General features: G+C 25.5%; 1 protein-coding gene across 7 annotated transcripts; it reads left to right on the top strand.

The window, feature by feature from the left end:
- The first annotated feature begins 904 nt into the window (after positions 1 to 904).
- LOC113559353 (histone deacetylase Rpd3-like) lies at positions 905 to 16,896 on the top strand. Of its 7 annotated transcripts, none has more exons than XM_026965063.1 (13): positions 905 to 951; positions 1,030 to 1,121; positions 5,359 to 5,517; positions 11,393 to 11,891; positions 12,827 to 12,939; positions 13,013 to 13,130; positions 13,202 to 13,557; positions 13,916 to 14,117; positions 14,186 to 14,494; positions 14,595 to 14,769; positions 14,851 to 14,942; positions 15,647 to 15,746; positions 16,602 to 16,896. In XM_026965063.1, the coding sequence occupies exons 4-12, from the start codon at positions 11,846 to 11,848 to the stop codon at positions 15,700 to 15,702; spliced, it is 1,467 nt and encodes a 488-aa protein (XP_026820864.1). In that variant the 5' UTR covers positions 905 to 951; positions 1,030 to 1,121; positions 5,359 to 5,517; positions 11,393 to 11,845; the 3' UTR covers positions 15,703 to 15,746; positions 16,602 to 16,896. The 7 variants fall into 7 exon arrangements, with proteins under 7 accessions (XP_026820864.1, XP_026820862.1, XP_026820867.1 ...); XM_026965061.1 differs by lacking the exons at positions 905 to 951; positions 1,030 to 1,121 and adding an exon at positions 3,718 to 4,150 and having other exon boundaries at positions 11,393 to 11,701; positions 11,785 to 11,891; XM_026965066.1 differs by lacking the exons at positions 905 to 951; positions 1,030 to 1,121 and adding exons at positions 3,718 to 4,150; positions 11,111 to 11,335.
- The last annotated feature ends 1,609 nt before the right edge of the window (positions 16,897 to 18,505 follow it).

Raw genomic sequence — 18,505 nt, 5'->3', positions numbered from 1 at the left:
ATTAATAATATTAAAAGAAAAATGAATTTATCAGTTTTTTTTAAACAAAGCTTTTCAGGTCGGCCTTTTGGTTTTCTTCTATAATGTATTATTGTATTATGTATTTATTTAAGAGGACATCTCACCAGTCACCCGCATGTATTGTCACCGTCTTACACACGTACGACATGGTATTTAAATTTTAATATTAGAATGAATTGATCTATTATCAAACTTTTAAGCAAGAACATTGTCTGTGTTCTCTCGTTGGTTTTTTACGATATTTTAATTATTAAGTGAATTATGAGCATTTTAAAATACTTAATAATTTCATACTCATCTCACCTAAAAGTTTGATAATAGATCAATTCACTCTCATGTTGAAACTAAAAGCACACTATTGAAACTGGTGAACGAAAATTTACCATGTCGTACGTGTGTAAGACGGACTAGACGGAGACAACACATGCGGGTGAGACGTCCTCTTAAGTATTAAATCATAACTGTATTTAATTCTACACTAAGTATTAAGTAAACAAATTATTTTATATGCAAGGTAGGTGCACGACACTACGACAAACACAGAAATCAGAATCAGTAATATAATAGATATAATCATACTGTCATAGTATCATATCGACATTCCTCAATATTAATATTGTAATAACTATTTTAGGAATATGTTTCCCGGTATTCGCCGATGGTGGTCGACTGCTGATAGCACAGCGATATATATATATGAATATTTTAATAATACACCGTTTCGTGAGTGGAGGTAAACTAGTCGTACATCCATCTTATCTGCCGCCGTCAATAGCACGTAAGCCAAATTTCTTACACTCTTTATCATCCGACGATTATGTATACGAGCAGATTTTTGCCGACCAAAAGCTTTACGATCGTGACCGAACAGGCGAAAATGGCGTGAGACTGTAAGAAGCGCATCGACCAACGATGAAAAACGTGTAAATAGTTAGTAAAGGTCTCATTAAAAACGGACTATAGCATATTGCGTGATATCATTAAATTAATTATATATTATTATTATAGATTGCTCAGTGGCAATACTCACTGTTATAGAAAATAATAATATGTTGCACGAGAAATGAATTCAATTGACTGCCAATAGGTGGCTACCACGGGTAACGATATAATAATTGAAATAATAATTTATACTCTATAGTACATATTTATTATATTGTTTTATTTAAGTGCAATTGTGTAATGGCTAATGGCTAATTCGGATACTATAATAATATTTATTGTTTATTAATAATTGATTTTATTGATATAAAGTACCCATACAAGTATATTATAGTATGATGGTCAGAAATTGAAAACAAATAACAGTTATTTAGTTTTGTAAATTGTAATTGATGATATTAAAAAAATTCAAAATAAATAAATAAAAACTGATGGTTTTCAAAATTTTTCAACTCAAAATAAATTTTCCTGTTTTTAAATATTATAAAATAATAAATAATAAATAATAATTTATGTTAAAATGAAACGAAGAATTTTTTCTTAAATAAAGTTATAAATACGTTAAAAACTATTAGCGAAATATGTGCTGAGAAGTTCCTCTAGACGATCTCGTTCCTGAATTTTTTTTTCAAACCGGAGATATTTGCATTTGAAATTTTCAAAAAAAACCATATAAAATAGAAAAAAAATGATATCAAAAAAGTGGAACGCAGTCCTCTAGAGAAACTTCTCAAGTTTATTTTGGTGTATAAATCATGTTTCTACGACTAATAAGAGCTGAGGAAAATGGGAAGTACAAAAACATGTTTTTGGTTAAAAAATCATAAATTTACAGTCGTCATGTGCTGCTCTGCTAAGTATAGCGGCAGTGTTCGAGAACAATGTTCATACCACCACCTCGCGCGCGACTGCAGTCGTACCGCACCATAGGTCTAAATTGGTTTTCATATCCCAGTTTATAAATAATTATTGTCAATACGATAACAATAATGTTGGTGACTGAATAATATTTTATTTTATGTCATATTAAATATCTCACGTCATCATAAAATTATTATAATTTATTTAATAAAAATATGATTTGAATAATTATTTTTTTAAACTTGAAGAGAATTTGATGATTTAGTTAATTTTATTAAGGCTGAACCACATATAAAAAAAATTATGAAATTTAAATCGATATAACAAAAAAACACCTTAGGTACCTACAATCTGCACGTTACAAATGAATAAATAATAGCCTGTTGAATAAAGTGACAAACGTAATCAATGTACTTACTAGTTACGATATAACTCGATAACTTATAATAGTCTACATAATAAGTGATTTAAATCCCTAATTATATTAATTATTCACATAAATCAGTTAAATACTGTATTATTTTTAATTAGTAGGTACATCTATAACATATTATTAATTTATTAAATTTAATAATAACAAATAAACAAATTGAAGCCAATTCAAAATATGAAAAAACTAGTTAACACCAATATACATTTATTTTTTTAAAATAATTAATTAAATTATTATATTTACAACCAATATAATATACTCTAAGTACATTTGATACGAGAATGAGAAGCACTAGAGCACAAAATAAATCGTCAAATCGTATAAAATATTAAAATAAAGCTAGGTATAATATATAAGAATATTATACATATATCATAATATGATAATAGTAGTAATTACTAATTATTGTTATAAGACACCTAATGTTAAAAATATATATATATATAAATTGGAAGCTGACTATCATTGCACATCAATACGACAATACATTTAAAAACAGTTTTATTTATTTTTCATTTATTACTTTAATTTTTTAATATTCACTTTTTTTTGTATTTATATTTTCCAAAATATGTTGAGGATCTAAAATTTATAAATATCGAAAAAAAATTTTTTTACTAGTGTTTAGTTAGTGTTTTGATAAAATTCATTAAAATCTCAAAAATGTACAAACTATTTCATTAGAAATTCATTCAAAAAATCAAGAGTTTGATGCGTTGGAAATAAAAAACTTTCAGAGTCATAAAAATAAAACAGTAATTATCCGAATTTGTAGCATGAAATGGTTTAAAACCATCAAAATTAATAATGTATAAATATATATTATATATATATTTATATGAATGAATGTAGTGATTAATTTATTGATTTGTTTAATTTGAATGTACATTTATTATATTTATAACTATAAATTAAATTGTAATTATATTTTATTTATAACGTTATATTAATCGATAACAATAAATTATAAACTATTAGTATTATTAAATTGTTACTGATGGTTTTTTAAATAAGAACTATGTTGTAAAATAGCTTTTATAGTTTAAGTATTTCCATATATATTTAGGGAACAGAAATTTCAATCAATAATAAAATTAGTTTGTGAACGCGCAAGCGAGCGTGCGCTTATCATATTCAAATTTCAAATTACGCAAGTGATATAAATACAAAATAGCATTGACACGAAACGTTCTAATGGCGGTCTGTGAAATAATAATGTGCCACTCTCGAGACTATTGCGTGTAGCCCCGTTTTGGGAAAAATGGGCGTAGTTACGGGTGACCGCCAAGGCGGCGATATGAAATTCAACGCCATCTCTTGAGCGTTGTATACGTTTCACTTTTACCAGAACGGCCTTTTAATATTGTCGTGTGTGAATTATATAATCATAAGATAACGACGACGCGCTATCAGCCGCCGCTGTTTTGCCGGTTTTATCGTTCTCCACCCGTCGTCGTTAGAGTCCGTTCAAAATAATAGTACTTGTTTTTTTTTACACACACGTCAATGCGTTATGTTTTTACTACTTTTTTGTTTATATATTATTAGCGCTAATCGCCACTATTGTGTTTACCGTGTGCGCGAATCGTTGCGTCATTATTCAATTAGATTTTGATATTTTCCTACATCCGCGAATAGCCGTTTGTTAAAATTGTCTTTACATGACGTTATACAATTTTTATTATATTTTATAGCGTGGGCGCGAATCGCCGTATTGTTACCTATAGTAAATTGTGTGTGCAAATCACCACATTTCACGTTAAATATTATATTAATTATTAGGTACAAGTGACTACTTGATTTTATGTTTACATATTTACGTGTGTTGTACGAGTATTATTATTATTATCAGCGTAATAGCCAACTAGCTGGCCAGTCTGCTATCCACAAATTGTGAGTTTTTAACTATTTATTATTTCTTGTTAAATTATTATTCGTAATTATTATTGAGGCAGAAGGGACACGTATTATTATTGTGTACAAAATCTATACACAGCGCCAATAACTGCCTATTATAATTTTTCTATATTGTTGGGCCAGGAAGGCCGTATTGTTTTACATTTATTGTTGATATTTAGCTGTTTATTAATAATTCTATTATACTATATTATTTAATCAGTATTTATTACCATATCTATTGAGTTATCGTTCCTATAAAAGTTACCTTGTGTCCTTGTCATTAGTTTTAAGTACACACACGACACACATACACAAATATACATACATACACCGATACACCATCAACACACTAGCAATCATAGGATTTGATCGGCGACCCTGTCCACCTCCTATTAAGTGTTATATACTTACATACAGACAAATTTACACAGATCGATCAGTGTGTTGGTATCGTGCAAAGTTTGTTAGGTAAACGGTAATTCATATTATTTTGACCATAATATGCTCCTGGCCCGTTCAATTATAGTTCTTTTAAACAAATATATTTAATATCAATCTGTTGAAAATTAGTTAATTTATTTTTAATAACTTTTATCATATACCTATCAGATTATTTATGTTTATGTTTTTTATTCACATTTTATTAACTATACCTTTTATTACTTTGTATCCCTAGTTATAATTTATTTTGTGAAAAATTTGATTACTATTTTTAATGAAATTATACAACAATATGGATAGATAATTTGTTTTTGTGATATAAAAATGAGCTGTTTGTAAAAGTAGTAATTATGTAAATACATTAAAGAATTATAATCCTAAAAAATACTTTGATCTAAACCATTCAACATTTTCTTTCTTCATAAATTGGTTATTTTTCTATTTTTTTTTTTAGTTTAAATAGGTGATTAGGTAAAGAATGACATAAAATTATTTATAGTAAGTAGCTAAATACACTAAATACACAATTATAAATTTAAATTTAATCCAATATATTACAATATTATTTTGATAAAGCTATCTCTAAGATATTTATTCCAATTTACTAATGTATCATAGTCAATTGTTTTAAGAGAATGTAATTAACATCATTTCTGAGTCCAATCATACATAAGCCTAAATGCATTCCCTATTTTGAACAAGTCCTTTATATTATTAAAGTTTGCATTATACACAATTTATGTTTTTTAAATGAATGTTAGTAGGTTAACCAATTTTCGAAAAAAGGGCTACACTAGATCATTGCTGCAAGGACAATGTCAAAATTGACATGGAAACCTTTGTGAGACGTTAATCTGAAAATTATGAAGACTGGCTTAATGGAAAAGATATTGGTTGCCATCCAGAAGACGACACTTCTCGTAGGTTTGCAGCTCGTGTGCATTATTAAATAAGTTAATTATTTTATACGGTAGCTTAAGTTTCTATAGAGAAAATGAGAAAGACAAATTTGAGTAATGTTTCTACTCTTAGAAATATGAAAAGAAAATTAAAGACTTTGCAGATAGACTTAAAAGAAAGCTAGAATGCTTGTCATCAGTTGCAAAACTTTTATATACCTAATACTTAAAATTTTGCACCTAAGATTAATCTTAATTCAATATCAAGGTAGCAAACTAATTTTTAAATTTTAACTTAAAAATTTAATTAAGCTGTTATCCCTAAAGTAACATTTTCCTTTAATTAAAAATTTTAATTCATTAAATAATGTTAAATTAAAAAAAAAGTTTATTAATTTTATTTATCACTCCAATAAAATAAATTTATAAGTATAAATTATAATAATTTAATTATTATTACTATTAATTAAATATTAATAATAAATTAAAAATAAATAAATAACACATTTTTACAAATAAAAATTTCTATTACTATAAATTATTATATAAAAATGTCAAGCTTATCAATAAAATAGTTTAAATTTAAAATATTAATCAATAAAATCAAAATAACTTTTAAAATTTAAAATTAAATTTTATTTACATGTTGATGGAATAGATATAGATTCATTCATCATGAGTGTTATACACTTATGATAAAAAAATCTTTGTTTTAAAAATCAATTTTTATGATCATCTAATTATTAAAAAAAGATAACTAACTATTAAACTTTTAAACTTGAACAACAAAATATATTTATTAAACCAAAACTTATAATATAATTTATACCAATATAAGAGTAAATAAACCAAAAAAAAAAAAAAAAAAAAAAATGAAATTAATAAACCTAATAAAGGAGAAATTATAAAAATAAAAAAAATTATATTTCTTGGGTAATTAACTTCTTTAAAAAATAATTTCAGACCATTTCTATACAAAAGGTATTACAATAATTCTTTTTAAAATTTAATTATTTCTTTCACAATACAGTTAAACTATAAATTAATTTTTAATAAATATTAAAACTCTAAATAAATAAATTATTTTTATAAAAAACCAAATAAAAATAAATTTAAATAACGTTTAACAACATCTTAACATTGTAAATAATATACTTAAATTTAGATATTCATTTATTTAATCTGTCTAAATACACTTTCCATTATATTTTCTTAGTTACGACTTGTTTTATTTTTAATAAGAATGACGGGCAATATGTACATATTTTAGATCTTTCTTCATATTAATAAAATAAATAAATTTACTATTAAACCCAATTTCATTTTAATTTTTATTCAAAATCCAAAAATAAAATTTAATGTAACCCGTTATATTCTTATTTATAAACCAAATCTTGACTTAACATAAATTATAATAATAAATAAAGAAAATACATTTTTAGTAGCTCATTTTCATTATGTTTTATCAATAGGAATTGTATTTGCTATTATTGCCAGATTAATTCACTGATTTCCAATTTTTACTGGATTCTCAATAAATAATTTTATTTTAAAGATTCAATTTATTTTAATATTTATTGGAGTTAATATAACTTTCTTCCCTCAACATTTTTTAGGTTTAAATGGTATGCCTCGACGATACACAGATTATCCTAATAATTTTTTATTATGAAATATAATTTCTTCAATTGGATCAATAATTTCAACATTTAGAATTATTATTTTAATTTATTGTATTTGAAATAGAATTTTTTTAAAAAAAACAACTATTTTTAAATTAAATTTAAGTAATTCAATTGAATGAATTCACAATTTACCGCCATTAGAACATTCATATTCAGAATTACCCTTAATTATTAATTTCTAATATGGCAGAATATATATGCAATGAACTTAAAATTCATTTATAAAGAATAATCTTTTTTTAGAAATCATAACTTGATTAAAACTAAGATTTCAAAATAGAAATTCACCATTAATAGAACAATTAATTTTTTTTTCATTAGATGACTGAAAAGCAAAGTAATGATCTCTTAAATCAAATTATAGTAAACTAGCAATTACTTCTAATGAAAGAGTTTAGTGAAAAGTATAACATTAATTTGTCAAATTAAAATTATTTATTAATATCACTTAATTCCTTAAATAGCACCAATTAATTGATAATATATATCTAGTTGAAATATTGTAGAATAAGACTTCAATTGTGACATTAACATATACGTTTTATGGTATAAGATTTTTTTTTAACTTAATTAGACAGGTGCACAACAACCATCTATTTTAAACATTTATCATTTTTTGTTTATATTTTAATTGAATGTTAATAAGTTAACCAACTTTCTTAGTCTAAAATTTCAAAGTTACAGTTATTCAACAAAAAAAAAAAAAACTATAAAATGCACGTTTTCAGTTTTTTGACTATAATATTGAAAATAGTTATTCTAGGATTTATTTAGGATTATTCCAGGGTGACATTTTACCCCTGTTTATTAAAACCCTACATTGTATGACTTTTTTTTTTTAAAAATATATTTATAAACTTGGGTTGCCAATTCTCAAATTGTTTAATGTAGGACAATTTTTTCATATCCAATTTATATACCATAGTTTTAGCGGTATAGCCAATTTTTTTTAGTTGTTTTTGTTGGGGGGGGGGGAGCAAAGTAAAAAATTAAAAGACAACTACTATGGTAATTTATCCTGGTTAATGGTTATATGCACATATAAATAATTCCTATTCCCCCCGCTATGCGCCATAGCTACGGCACTGCATAGTTTAACAAGCATTACTGCAACCAAAAATATAGATTATGATTTAATGAAAAATACATACATCTAATACATTTTATTTATATCACTTTTATTGAATTGCATATTGATACTTTTGACTATTTGATTTAAAGAATTCAACATACATTATATCATGAAAATTAATAGTAAATACATATTTAAATATTTAAAATAACAATATATTGAAAAATAATTTTAAAAATTAACAATATAATAAATAATATAAAATATAACACTTGGCTAGTTGGATGTTTACCACCTTATTTAAATCTTATTTATACACCATGGAACAAAATTAGGAAATTTAACAAATAGTAACAGCATTATTCTTACAAGTTATAACCGACTTAGAATTTTTATCACAGAAAATTTTATATCTTAAAATATATGAATATAACAATAGTGTAACTAATGAAAACTAATAAAATAAAAAATTATAAACATGTCTTTTAACAAACAAAAAAAAAAAAAAATTTTTATTTAAATGAATATATATTTTGATTTTTTGCCAATTTAATTAAATCTTTATCATTTTTAACAGACTTGGAAAATTCAAGACAGTCTTCTTTATAATTTAAATAAATCAATATTTCAGTTCTTATAAGAGCTGTTGAACACCTATTCCTCTCATCTCTCCATTTAATATTCATTACAGAAAATACTCTTTCAGTAAATGCAGCACTACTTGAGGGTAATGTTAATAAAAATGAAATGAATAAAAACATGTTAGGCAATTCAATATCTTTCTGAAAAATAAATTGCCATTTTTCTGGAATAGTTTTCATATTTTCCCAGTCGTTTGTTTTTATAAATTGTTTAAAAACTGATTGCACAATCACTATTTCATCAAAAAGTTTGTCAAAATCAATTTTTTGTAGTTGAGGTATGTGATGAACGATTGCTTCAAAGTGTTTATAGTTAAGAAATGTATTTTGAGAAAGCTGAAAATGTGTTCATTTAAATAACCAATTTTGCTTTTCATCAAAATCAAAATGATTATTTAAATATTTATGTGCTTCATCAATAAATAAATTAAAACTTCTTGTTATAGTATTTTTCAGATTCTTATCTTGTAAATTGCTCAGTTTTTGATTTGTTACAAAACCAAAAAATTGTTCAGTTTTTCTACTTAAAAGATTAGTTTTGAGATTCAACATAATACTAAATAGTTCAATGACTGTAGTAGAATTTTTTTCAATGTTTTTTACAGTATTATTAAACATAGGGAGAATATTATTACAAAACAGTAAATATACTTCTATCTCCTCGCTAACTGCATGACTTTCTTCATTAATTTTAAATATTAACTGTATTTGTTTTGGACAGTCTATACTAAGACTTATTAGAGTTTGATAGTTCAACAATATTCTGTCTACTCATGGAAGTAATGATAACTACCTAGTACTAACATGTCTAATTAATTCTATCTCAACAAAAGTATGGAATTCTTTTAAAGTTTCTCTTCTCTTAGCAGACATAGAAAAATGGAAATACATTTTTAATATTAAATTTTTAACATCAATATCTAAATAGTCCATAGCTTTTTTAACGCAGTTATGAAGTATATGTGCATGACAATTACTTTTTATTATATTAGGATTTTTGGCTTTAATATTGGTAAATAATGAATGGTGTACACCAAAATTCGCACTACAATTATCACCACTAAAACCACTAACTTGTTCCCAATTAAGTTAAGTATTAGTAAAAATATTGTCGATCATCTTAAACATTCCATCAGCTGTTTCATCAGAGTTTTCTATAAAATCTATAACAAAATTTTGTTGGCCTTCCTCTTTAGTAAAAATCTGTATGCATATGAAGAAAAATTTGATATTTTCTTTGTTAGAAACATTAGTTTGTAAGGAATAAAATAATGGAGGATTGTGATTTTTTAGTTTTTGATACAAATTGAATAACGACCTGGGGGCTAAAACATTTTGTGCTACAGCTTCACATTTTCACATTTTATTCTACCACAATTTATTTTACCTGCAAGTTTTGAGTCTTCAAAAATTAATTTATCTAATTTAAAGCAACAATCTAAAGAGTTGTATGATTGATTGTGTTTAATAGTATGAACAATTTTGGTTATTTCAGCAGCTACAGCAAGTTCCTCTTTAAACGAATTTTTAACAACATAATATTTATCAACAACATTACTTATTTTGCATGCTCTAAAAACTTTAATGTTTTTTTGAAGTTGAGTGACGCATCACCAAGTTATATCCTCCAATAGAAATATAAAAAAAAATTGATACATAACTTACATTTAGCATTAAATTCGTCATATTTAATTAATCATGTGTTTTTTCTTCCAAATTTTTGTTGTAGGTGCACAATCGACGAACTTTTCTTGGAGTAGTTTTATTTATGTTATGATCATCTGGGTCTGAGTCTGAACTTGGTAGTCTGTTCATGTTGTATTGTCTGTAAATTAATACGCATTATTGTATGCATATTAATCAATCTGTTATTATCTACTATATTATTTACTTTACTTACTTTTAATATCAGTGAACAACGGTATCGTTCAATTAACGAGATGAGTGACGACTGTCACTGCCGTGGTCACTGGACGACCAACCAAATTAATAAATACAAAAAACGATAAAAAGGCGATTACATTTTGTTGATAACTACATAGATAATAATAATAGTGATATTCTCTATATCATGCATAGATAAAGATCTTTATTATCCATGACATATCAGTTATTCCATCAACTCAATAATTATTATTAGATTGTAATAAATGATAATATAAAGAAAATTTAATATGTTCAATATACGAGTAAATAGGTATTTTTGTAAAATGTAGGATTGTCCTACAAAATTTTTTTAGTATTGTTGGACGTAAGACAATTCAAATAAATGTAGAACAATATAGGACAGTTGGCAACCCTATTATAAACGTGGTACACTTTTGGACTATGTGAATGAGGATTATGGAATAAAAATTGATGGAGTTAATATAGCTTATTTTTATTTTGGAATGTGTAAAACATCATTTTCTTGGCATTCACGAAGGAAGACCAAAGTCATGGTAACTTCTATATACTTCATCCTAAGTGATTTTATTATATACATTTTATTTTTTAAGGTGTGCAATACCACTGGAATATGGACAGCGCTTTGAAGGAGTAGTTAATGGCCTTTTTCCTTCAGATTTTTGAATATGTCCGCATATCTTGTACATACATCGTACTCGTATGACAGAATTTCTTTTCTAACTCGTATCCGTTTTTATTTTTTTAATGCTTTTATCATAATAAATAATTCGAAACGGCGACGACCTCGGGCTTAGATAAGGATCATATACTTGACCATGTCGGCCAACCGAATGTGACGCAGCAGCCACGGCTCCGGTCCTGATCATCGGCCCAGCGGCTGCACTGTTTAACTGAAAACTGTAATTTGTTTACTGGCCATTCGCGGCGATTGGCTCCGAACATATTACAGGTTAGCTCAAAATGTACGGTGCGTTTTTTACAGTACGACTTAAGGACACATACCGATTACTCTAAGAAGTACCAGTCAGTTTTAGGACGCCGCAATGTCTATCACACCGCTCAAGAAACGCGTCTGTTACCATTACGACAGTGAGTACCGTTTTTATAGATGTTAAATGTGTTGTGTGTGTGCTCTGATTGTCAAGAAAAACATAGTTATGCCTGCAGTCTGGGTTTTTATTTTTTTCTATTCGTCCTTGTACTGCCTATACTTCCAGATAGTTTAGACTAAATTAAATTCAATAGTAATATTATTAACTGCATAAAGTATATTCTTAGAAATTTGATGATTTCATACTATGTCAGACATAAAGTTATTGATATCAGTTGTCACTAAACAAATTTAATTATTCCCCGTTTTTGATGTGTTAACCTTGATCATTACATCTGTGAATTCCAATAATTACACATATTTATCCCAGAGGTTGAGACATTTATTGAACATAGACTAAATTTTAGAAAAGTCGATTTATATCACTGAACCATATAAAGTGCCCTACTAATGGTTATATTTTTACTACAATTAAAAAAATGGTGTATGGGTAATTTTGACCAAAGTACAATAAGTGGTTCCAAATAATGCAATATTGTCAATAGTTTTGATTCATAAAATGCAGAATTAAAATATAACGATCATTGTAGTATAATAAATTAGGTACATAATTGTGTAGTTTATTTCTCATATAATCTATTAACTTGATACTTAAATGTAATACATAATACGCCTCTATGAGGTACCATATTCGATAAAAGATATCATTTTTTTAATAAATGTAGCTATATTTTTAATTTAAAAAAAATATGTGAATTTTTACTATGAGTTGTTGATGTATAAAAATTCAACCTAATATTAATGTGTATCTCCCCTAAATATCACATTTTTAATTACTTACTGTTTAAAGGTAGTTGAGTAATTAAATTATTATAGAAGTCTATGTGTTGTCTTTTAATAGATAGGAAACTTTTTCTATTTATTTCAAACGGCTATTTAATGTAATTAATTTATCGTTGTACATTTTTTACAGGTGACATAGGAAACTATTATTATGGACAAGGTCATCCTATGAAACCACATAGGATTTCAATGACTCATAATTTGATTTTAAATTATGGTTTATATCAAAAAATGGAAATATCCGTAAGTCAAAATAATATTTAGTCTTGATGATATTTTTCAATGACTTATAAAATCTATGTTTATAATAATTTAGAGATTTAATGAAATTACTGCAGAAGAAATGACCAAATTTCATAGTAATGAGTACATACAGTTCTTAAGAACTATTTGTCCTAATAATAAGAGATATTATCATAAAAAAATGCAAAGATGTAAGTATATGGTCACACTTACTAAAATTAAATGTAATTGTTAAAATGGTTATTATTGTTTTTTTTCACAGTCAATGTTGGTGAAGATTGTCCAGTTTTTGATGGTTTATATACATTTTGTCAGCTATCTGCGGGCGGTTCAGTAGCAGCAGCTGTAAAATTAAATAAACAATCTGCAGATATTTGTATCAATTGGGGAGGTGGTTTTCATCACGCAAAAAAATCTAAAGCCAGTGGCTTTTGTTATGTTAATGATATAGTACTTGGTATATTAGAATTGCTTAAATACCATCAACGAGTGTTGTACATTGATATTGATGTCCATCACGGTGATGGTGTCGAAGAAGCATTTTATACAACTGATAGAGTTATGACAGTTTCATTCCACAAACATGGCAAATATTTTCCTGGTACTGGAGATCTCGGAGTAAGTCAATGAATAGTGAAATTTAATTTTTAATATCTTAATTTGTTTAATCTGTTAATGGTTGCAATATTAGCGTTCAAATAAATTTGTTTTTATAAGGTCCCATCAATACTTTTCTAATGATAATTATCATAGTTTTATAATTTGATAGATCATGTATCAAACTAATATATTGCTTAATTTTTTTTTTCTATCATGCATTAAAAAATGTTAAGTTTATTTTACTTTTAAAGTCTCTTATCAGCTATCGCTTATTACATTACACAGAGTACCTATAATATACTTGATTTTAAATTTTCTTATATTGTCTGTTAAATAAATTATTTAATAACAATATTAAAATGTATTTTTTTTGTAGGATATTGGTGCTGAAGAAGGAAAGTACTATGCAGTTAACATTCCCTTAAGAGATGGAATGGATGATGATAGTTATGAATCAATATTCGTACCAATAATTACTAAAGTAATGGAGACATTCCAACCTAGTGCAGTTGTATTACAATGTGGAGCGGATTCACTTACAGGAGACAAGCTTGGATGCTTTAATCTAACTGTTAAAGGTATGAGAGTTGTGTACATTATTAATTTATAAACTTCAAACTTAAAAACTGTAAACGAACATTTTTAGGTCATGGCAAATGTGTTGAATTTGTAAAACGTTATGGGTTACCCTTTCTTATGGTCGGCGGAGGTGGTTACACTATTCGAAATGTATCTCGATGTTGGACATATGAAACAGCTGTGGCCTTAGGAGCTGAAATTGCTAATGAATTGCCGAATAATGACTATTATGAATATTTTGGGCCCGATTTTAAACTTCATATCAGCCCTTCGAATATGATTAATAGAAATGCTTCAGAGTATTTAGAAAAAATTAAAAACCGACTCTTTGAAAACTTACGAATGCTACCTCACGCCCCAGGAGTTCAAGTGCAAGGTAAATAGTATTATACTTATAATTGTAATTAAATAGTTAATTTTTTGATATAAACTTTTAAATGAACTACTTACTATTTTATATTTATTTTTGTTATTAGCTATCCCCGAAGACGGAGTACACAATGAGTCAGACGATGAAGATAATGTTAACCCAGATGAGAGGAATCCTCAATCTATTACAGATAAAAAAATTTCACCTGATAATGAATTTAGCGATAGTGAAGATGAAGGCATGGCTCCTGGTGTAGGGGGTGGTGGCCGAAAAGATAATAGGTATTGCAACTGGTTTATATAATGTATAATATAAATAATATAGTATTTAATATGTATATAATATTATAACTTTTGTTTTAGATCTTATAAAGCTGTCACACCTGCTAGAAAACAAGCATGTTTGGACTCGAATAGGATAGAAGTCAATGAACCAAAATTTGATATTCTAAAAGGTAATTATTTTTAATATGAATCTCTCAACATAAACAAAAATGTGCCATCATAATGCAGTGGCTAATTGCCAATTTTTAAATTCTCATTGTTTACATCAGTTTTTGTCAACTAAAAAAAATTCATACTCTAGTTTTTAGCCAAAAATACATTTTCAAAAGTGTTTTTTACTATTTGGCGTTTCAAATTGAGATCTCGTTTGGACGTTGAAAATATAGGCGCTTCATAAGCGATTGCTAAATTTTTTCCTTTAAATAATGATTTTATTTAATATGTTTATTAATTATTTACAGTTCAGTATAATATACATGATATTTGAATTTACAAAATGTTTTTTATATTACCAATGTATTGACATTTTATTTTATTATTCATGCAGATAATGATTAATTTATAGTATAATGTCACTTACAGTGGTATGACAAATTATATTCTTCTAATTCTATTTTTTTATATATATATATATACATATATTTTAAGTAGATTTTGTGAGTTTCTAATTAAAGTTATGTTCTTTAATAGTTTTATGAAACGGTCTTGCGTTTGTTTATATAACATGATGTATAGACAGTGTTGTATTCATATTTAAGACAAATTTCCCTAAGGTCATATAATTTATTCATAACATTATCGATAAAATTGTATTTTAAGTTTTTAATATCACTTAATATTGTCTTAATAAATGTTTTAATATTTTTTTTTTTAGATGATAAAGAAGACAAATCTGATGATTCTAATAAAAATGATGCTGTCAAGTCATGAATTTATGACTGAAATGTATAATACAATTGTAAAAAAAAAAAAAAGTAAAACAATGGTTTACTGTCATTCATTTGTATACATAAACTTCTATAATTAGGGCGGTATAATGTAATTTAGTAAATTATCTTATTTATAGTTACTAATTTATGGTTTAGCTCTTAAAAAAATTATAGATTTAAATAAAGCATGTATAAATAAAAGAAAAAACATATTAATTTAACCTAAACATAAAATTTTAAATATAAATCTGATTTATCCTTAAGTTAAAAAAAGAATAATTTTTTTAAAAATAAAATTCAAAAATTGTATTTAAACCAGCTATTAATATTGTTTAACAAGAAATTAGGTACTAATAAATAATTTAGAAAAGAAAATTTCAATAAAATGAATGATTAAATAAATACCAGCAGTAGAAACTGCTGAAACTGACTGAAATAGAAGGATGAACTAATGAAGAAACAGGAGTAGGGGTAGCTATAGCTAAAGGAAATCAAGAAGAAAAAGGCATTTGTGCTCTCTTAGTTAAAGAAGCTATTATAATTATTAATATAATAAAAAAAATAAGTAATTTAAATTAATATGATAATCAATTCCAATAAAATTTCAAGAACCAAAATTTAATATTCAAATTATAGATATAATAATAAATAAATCAACTAAACAATTTATTTGTATACATGAACTTCTATAATTAGGGCAGTATAATTTAATTTAGTAAATTATCTTATTTATAGTTATTAATTTATGGTTTATGATTGTTAACTCTAATAATAACACCTTTCGTAAGTTTTTAAAAAAATGAAGTAAGCTGAGTATACGTTAAAAGATATTTTTTCACAATTATTGTTTCTACTTTTTTATATTTAAGTATATTGATTTGTTTTAATTTTTGTAATTAGATCAGTTTATTCAGCAGCTGAAACATTTTAAATAAATGGAAGTGATGACGGTGTTCATTCAACTACAACAAACATTTTTTTGATTTGTGGTTATTTAAGTTAACAATTATTATTTTTTTTTCATTTTCAAACTATTTTCATCATTACAATATTTAGTAACTTTCGGTAAGTATAAAATGTGTATAGTACAGACTAACATAAATAAATATTCAATCAAACAAATTGTACATGTTTTCAATTATGAAAACTTTTTTACATGAGGTCATCAACAAAATTTACTAAGTCAGCTATTTATAATGCAGTTGTAATCCATTTTTTTTTTATCAAGTTCATAATTGGCTTACATCTTATTAGTTTTAGTAATTATTAAGATCCAATATAAGATGATAATTTTCAATCCTAATTATGTATTTTTTTTTTGTACTATTAAATAACTGTAAATATATATATTTTTTTGTATAAGACAAAATAAATAATATTTATTACTTTATTTTTTAACTATTCTGTGTTATTTAATGGATTTCAATTTATAAGTTGGTATTATTTTTATAATCTAATACATTAAATTTAAATTTATTGGATATGTAATAACAAAGCTTAATCAGATATTAGTTATGTTATCCTTTTATTTGTCCAGTTCAATCTGTCCCTAACACTTTTATACTTCTATAATATTTTCGTATTATTTTCCACTGTTGTATTCTAATATATTTACTCTCTAAATATTTTTCACTTTCTCTTCATACAATCAAGAGTGGAAGGACTTTCTATGTACAGTGTAGAATAACTATTTGTTATAACTTAATTAGTCGACTTCTAATCATTTTTGAAAAATGCTTCACATAAGTTATCAAGTGTTTTACTACTGCAATTTTGAATGAGAAAAACAATATATAGCTAAGGTTTGTATACTTTAAATGGGAACATTTCAACCATAAATAATTTTAAAATGGTGTTAACTGTGAACACTAGTGCGAACATTATTTTGGAGAGCTTGTTTTCTTATCATGTCAAATAAAGTTTACATAAGACTTATGAGATATAAAAATTGTTTATACGTGACTTTGTAGTTGTAGTAGAGCTGGAGAATTTTAAAATATGCATCAGTGATGTAGCATTCACTTACGTAACAGTTAACACATAGCTATTTATTTAAATACTAATTAGGAATAAACTGTCTTTATTATACACTGTAATATTGTTGTCTTGGAATTTAACATCGTAGAAATCATGTTATTTCAATCATGCTAAAAATGTATAGATTGCAAACATGACATTTCAAATTGGTACTATTTTTTAAAACCCTACACTGTATGACTTTTTTTTCTAAAAATATATTAATAAACTTGGTACAGTTTTTGGCTATGTGAATGAGGATTATGGGATAAAAATTGATGGGGTTAATACAGCTTATTTTTATTTTGGAATGTTTAGACAATTGATTTCATACAAGCTAACAGTGAAAAGGTGAGTGGATATTTATATGTTGGTGAAATGTATATAAATTCGTTCAGCATGAGTGTTATAAACTCATGATAAAAAAAATCTGTTTTAAAAATCAATTTTTATATCCATTTATTTTCCCTGGGAACTAATAAAACAATGTATGTTTGAGTGGATAAAAAAAGTATTAGGTAGAAGGTATTTTTTCAAACATTTTTTTTACAATTAAAATTATAAATTTTATTACTCTTGTTAGTTGAAATATTGTAGAACATGACTTCAGTTACGACATTAAATTATACGTTTTATAGTATAAGATTTTTTTTTAAACTTAATTAGACAGGTGCACGGCAACCATCTATTTTAAACACTTATCATTTTTTATCTATATTTTGATTGAATCTTAGTAGGTTAGTTTTAAAAAAAAAAACTATAAAATGCACGTTTTCAGGTTTTTGACT

Source organism: Rhopalosiphum maidis, chromosome 3 (genome assembly GCF_003676215.2).
Source record: "Rhopalosiphum maidis isolate BTI-1 chromosome 3, ASM367621v3, whole genome shotgun sequence".
Taxonomy (NCBI): domain Eukaryota; kingdom Metazoa; phylum Arthropoda; class Insecta; order Hemiptera; family Aphididae; genus Rhopalosiphum; species Rhopalosiphum maidis.
Note: the sequence above shows the minus strand (reverse complement) of the source record. Positions and strands in the feature narration are given on the sequence as shown.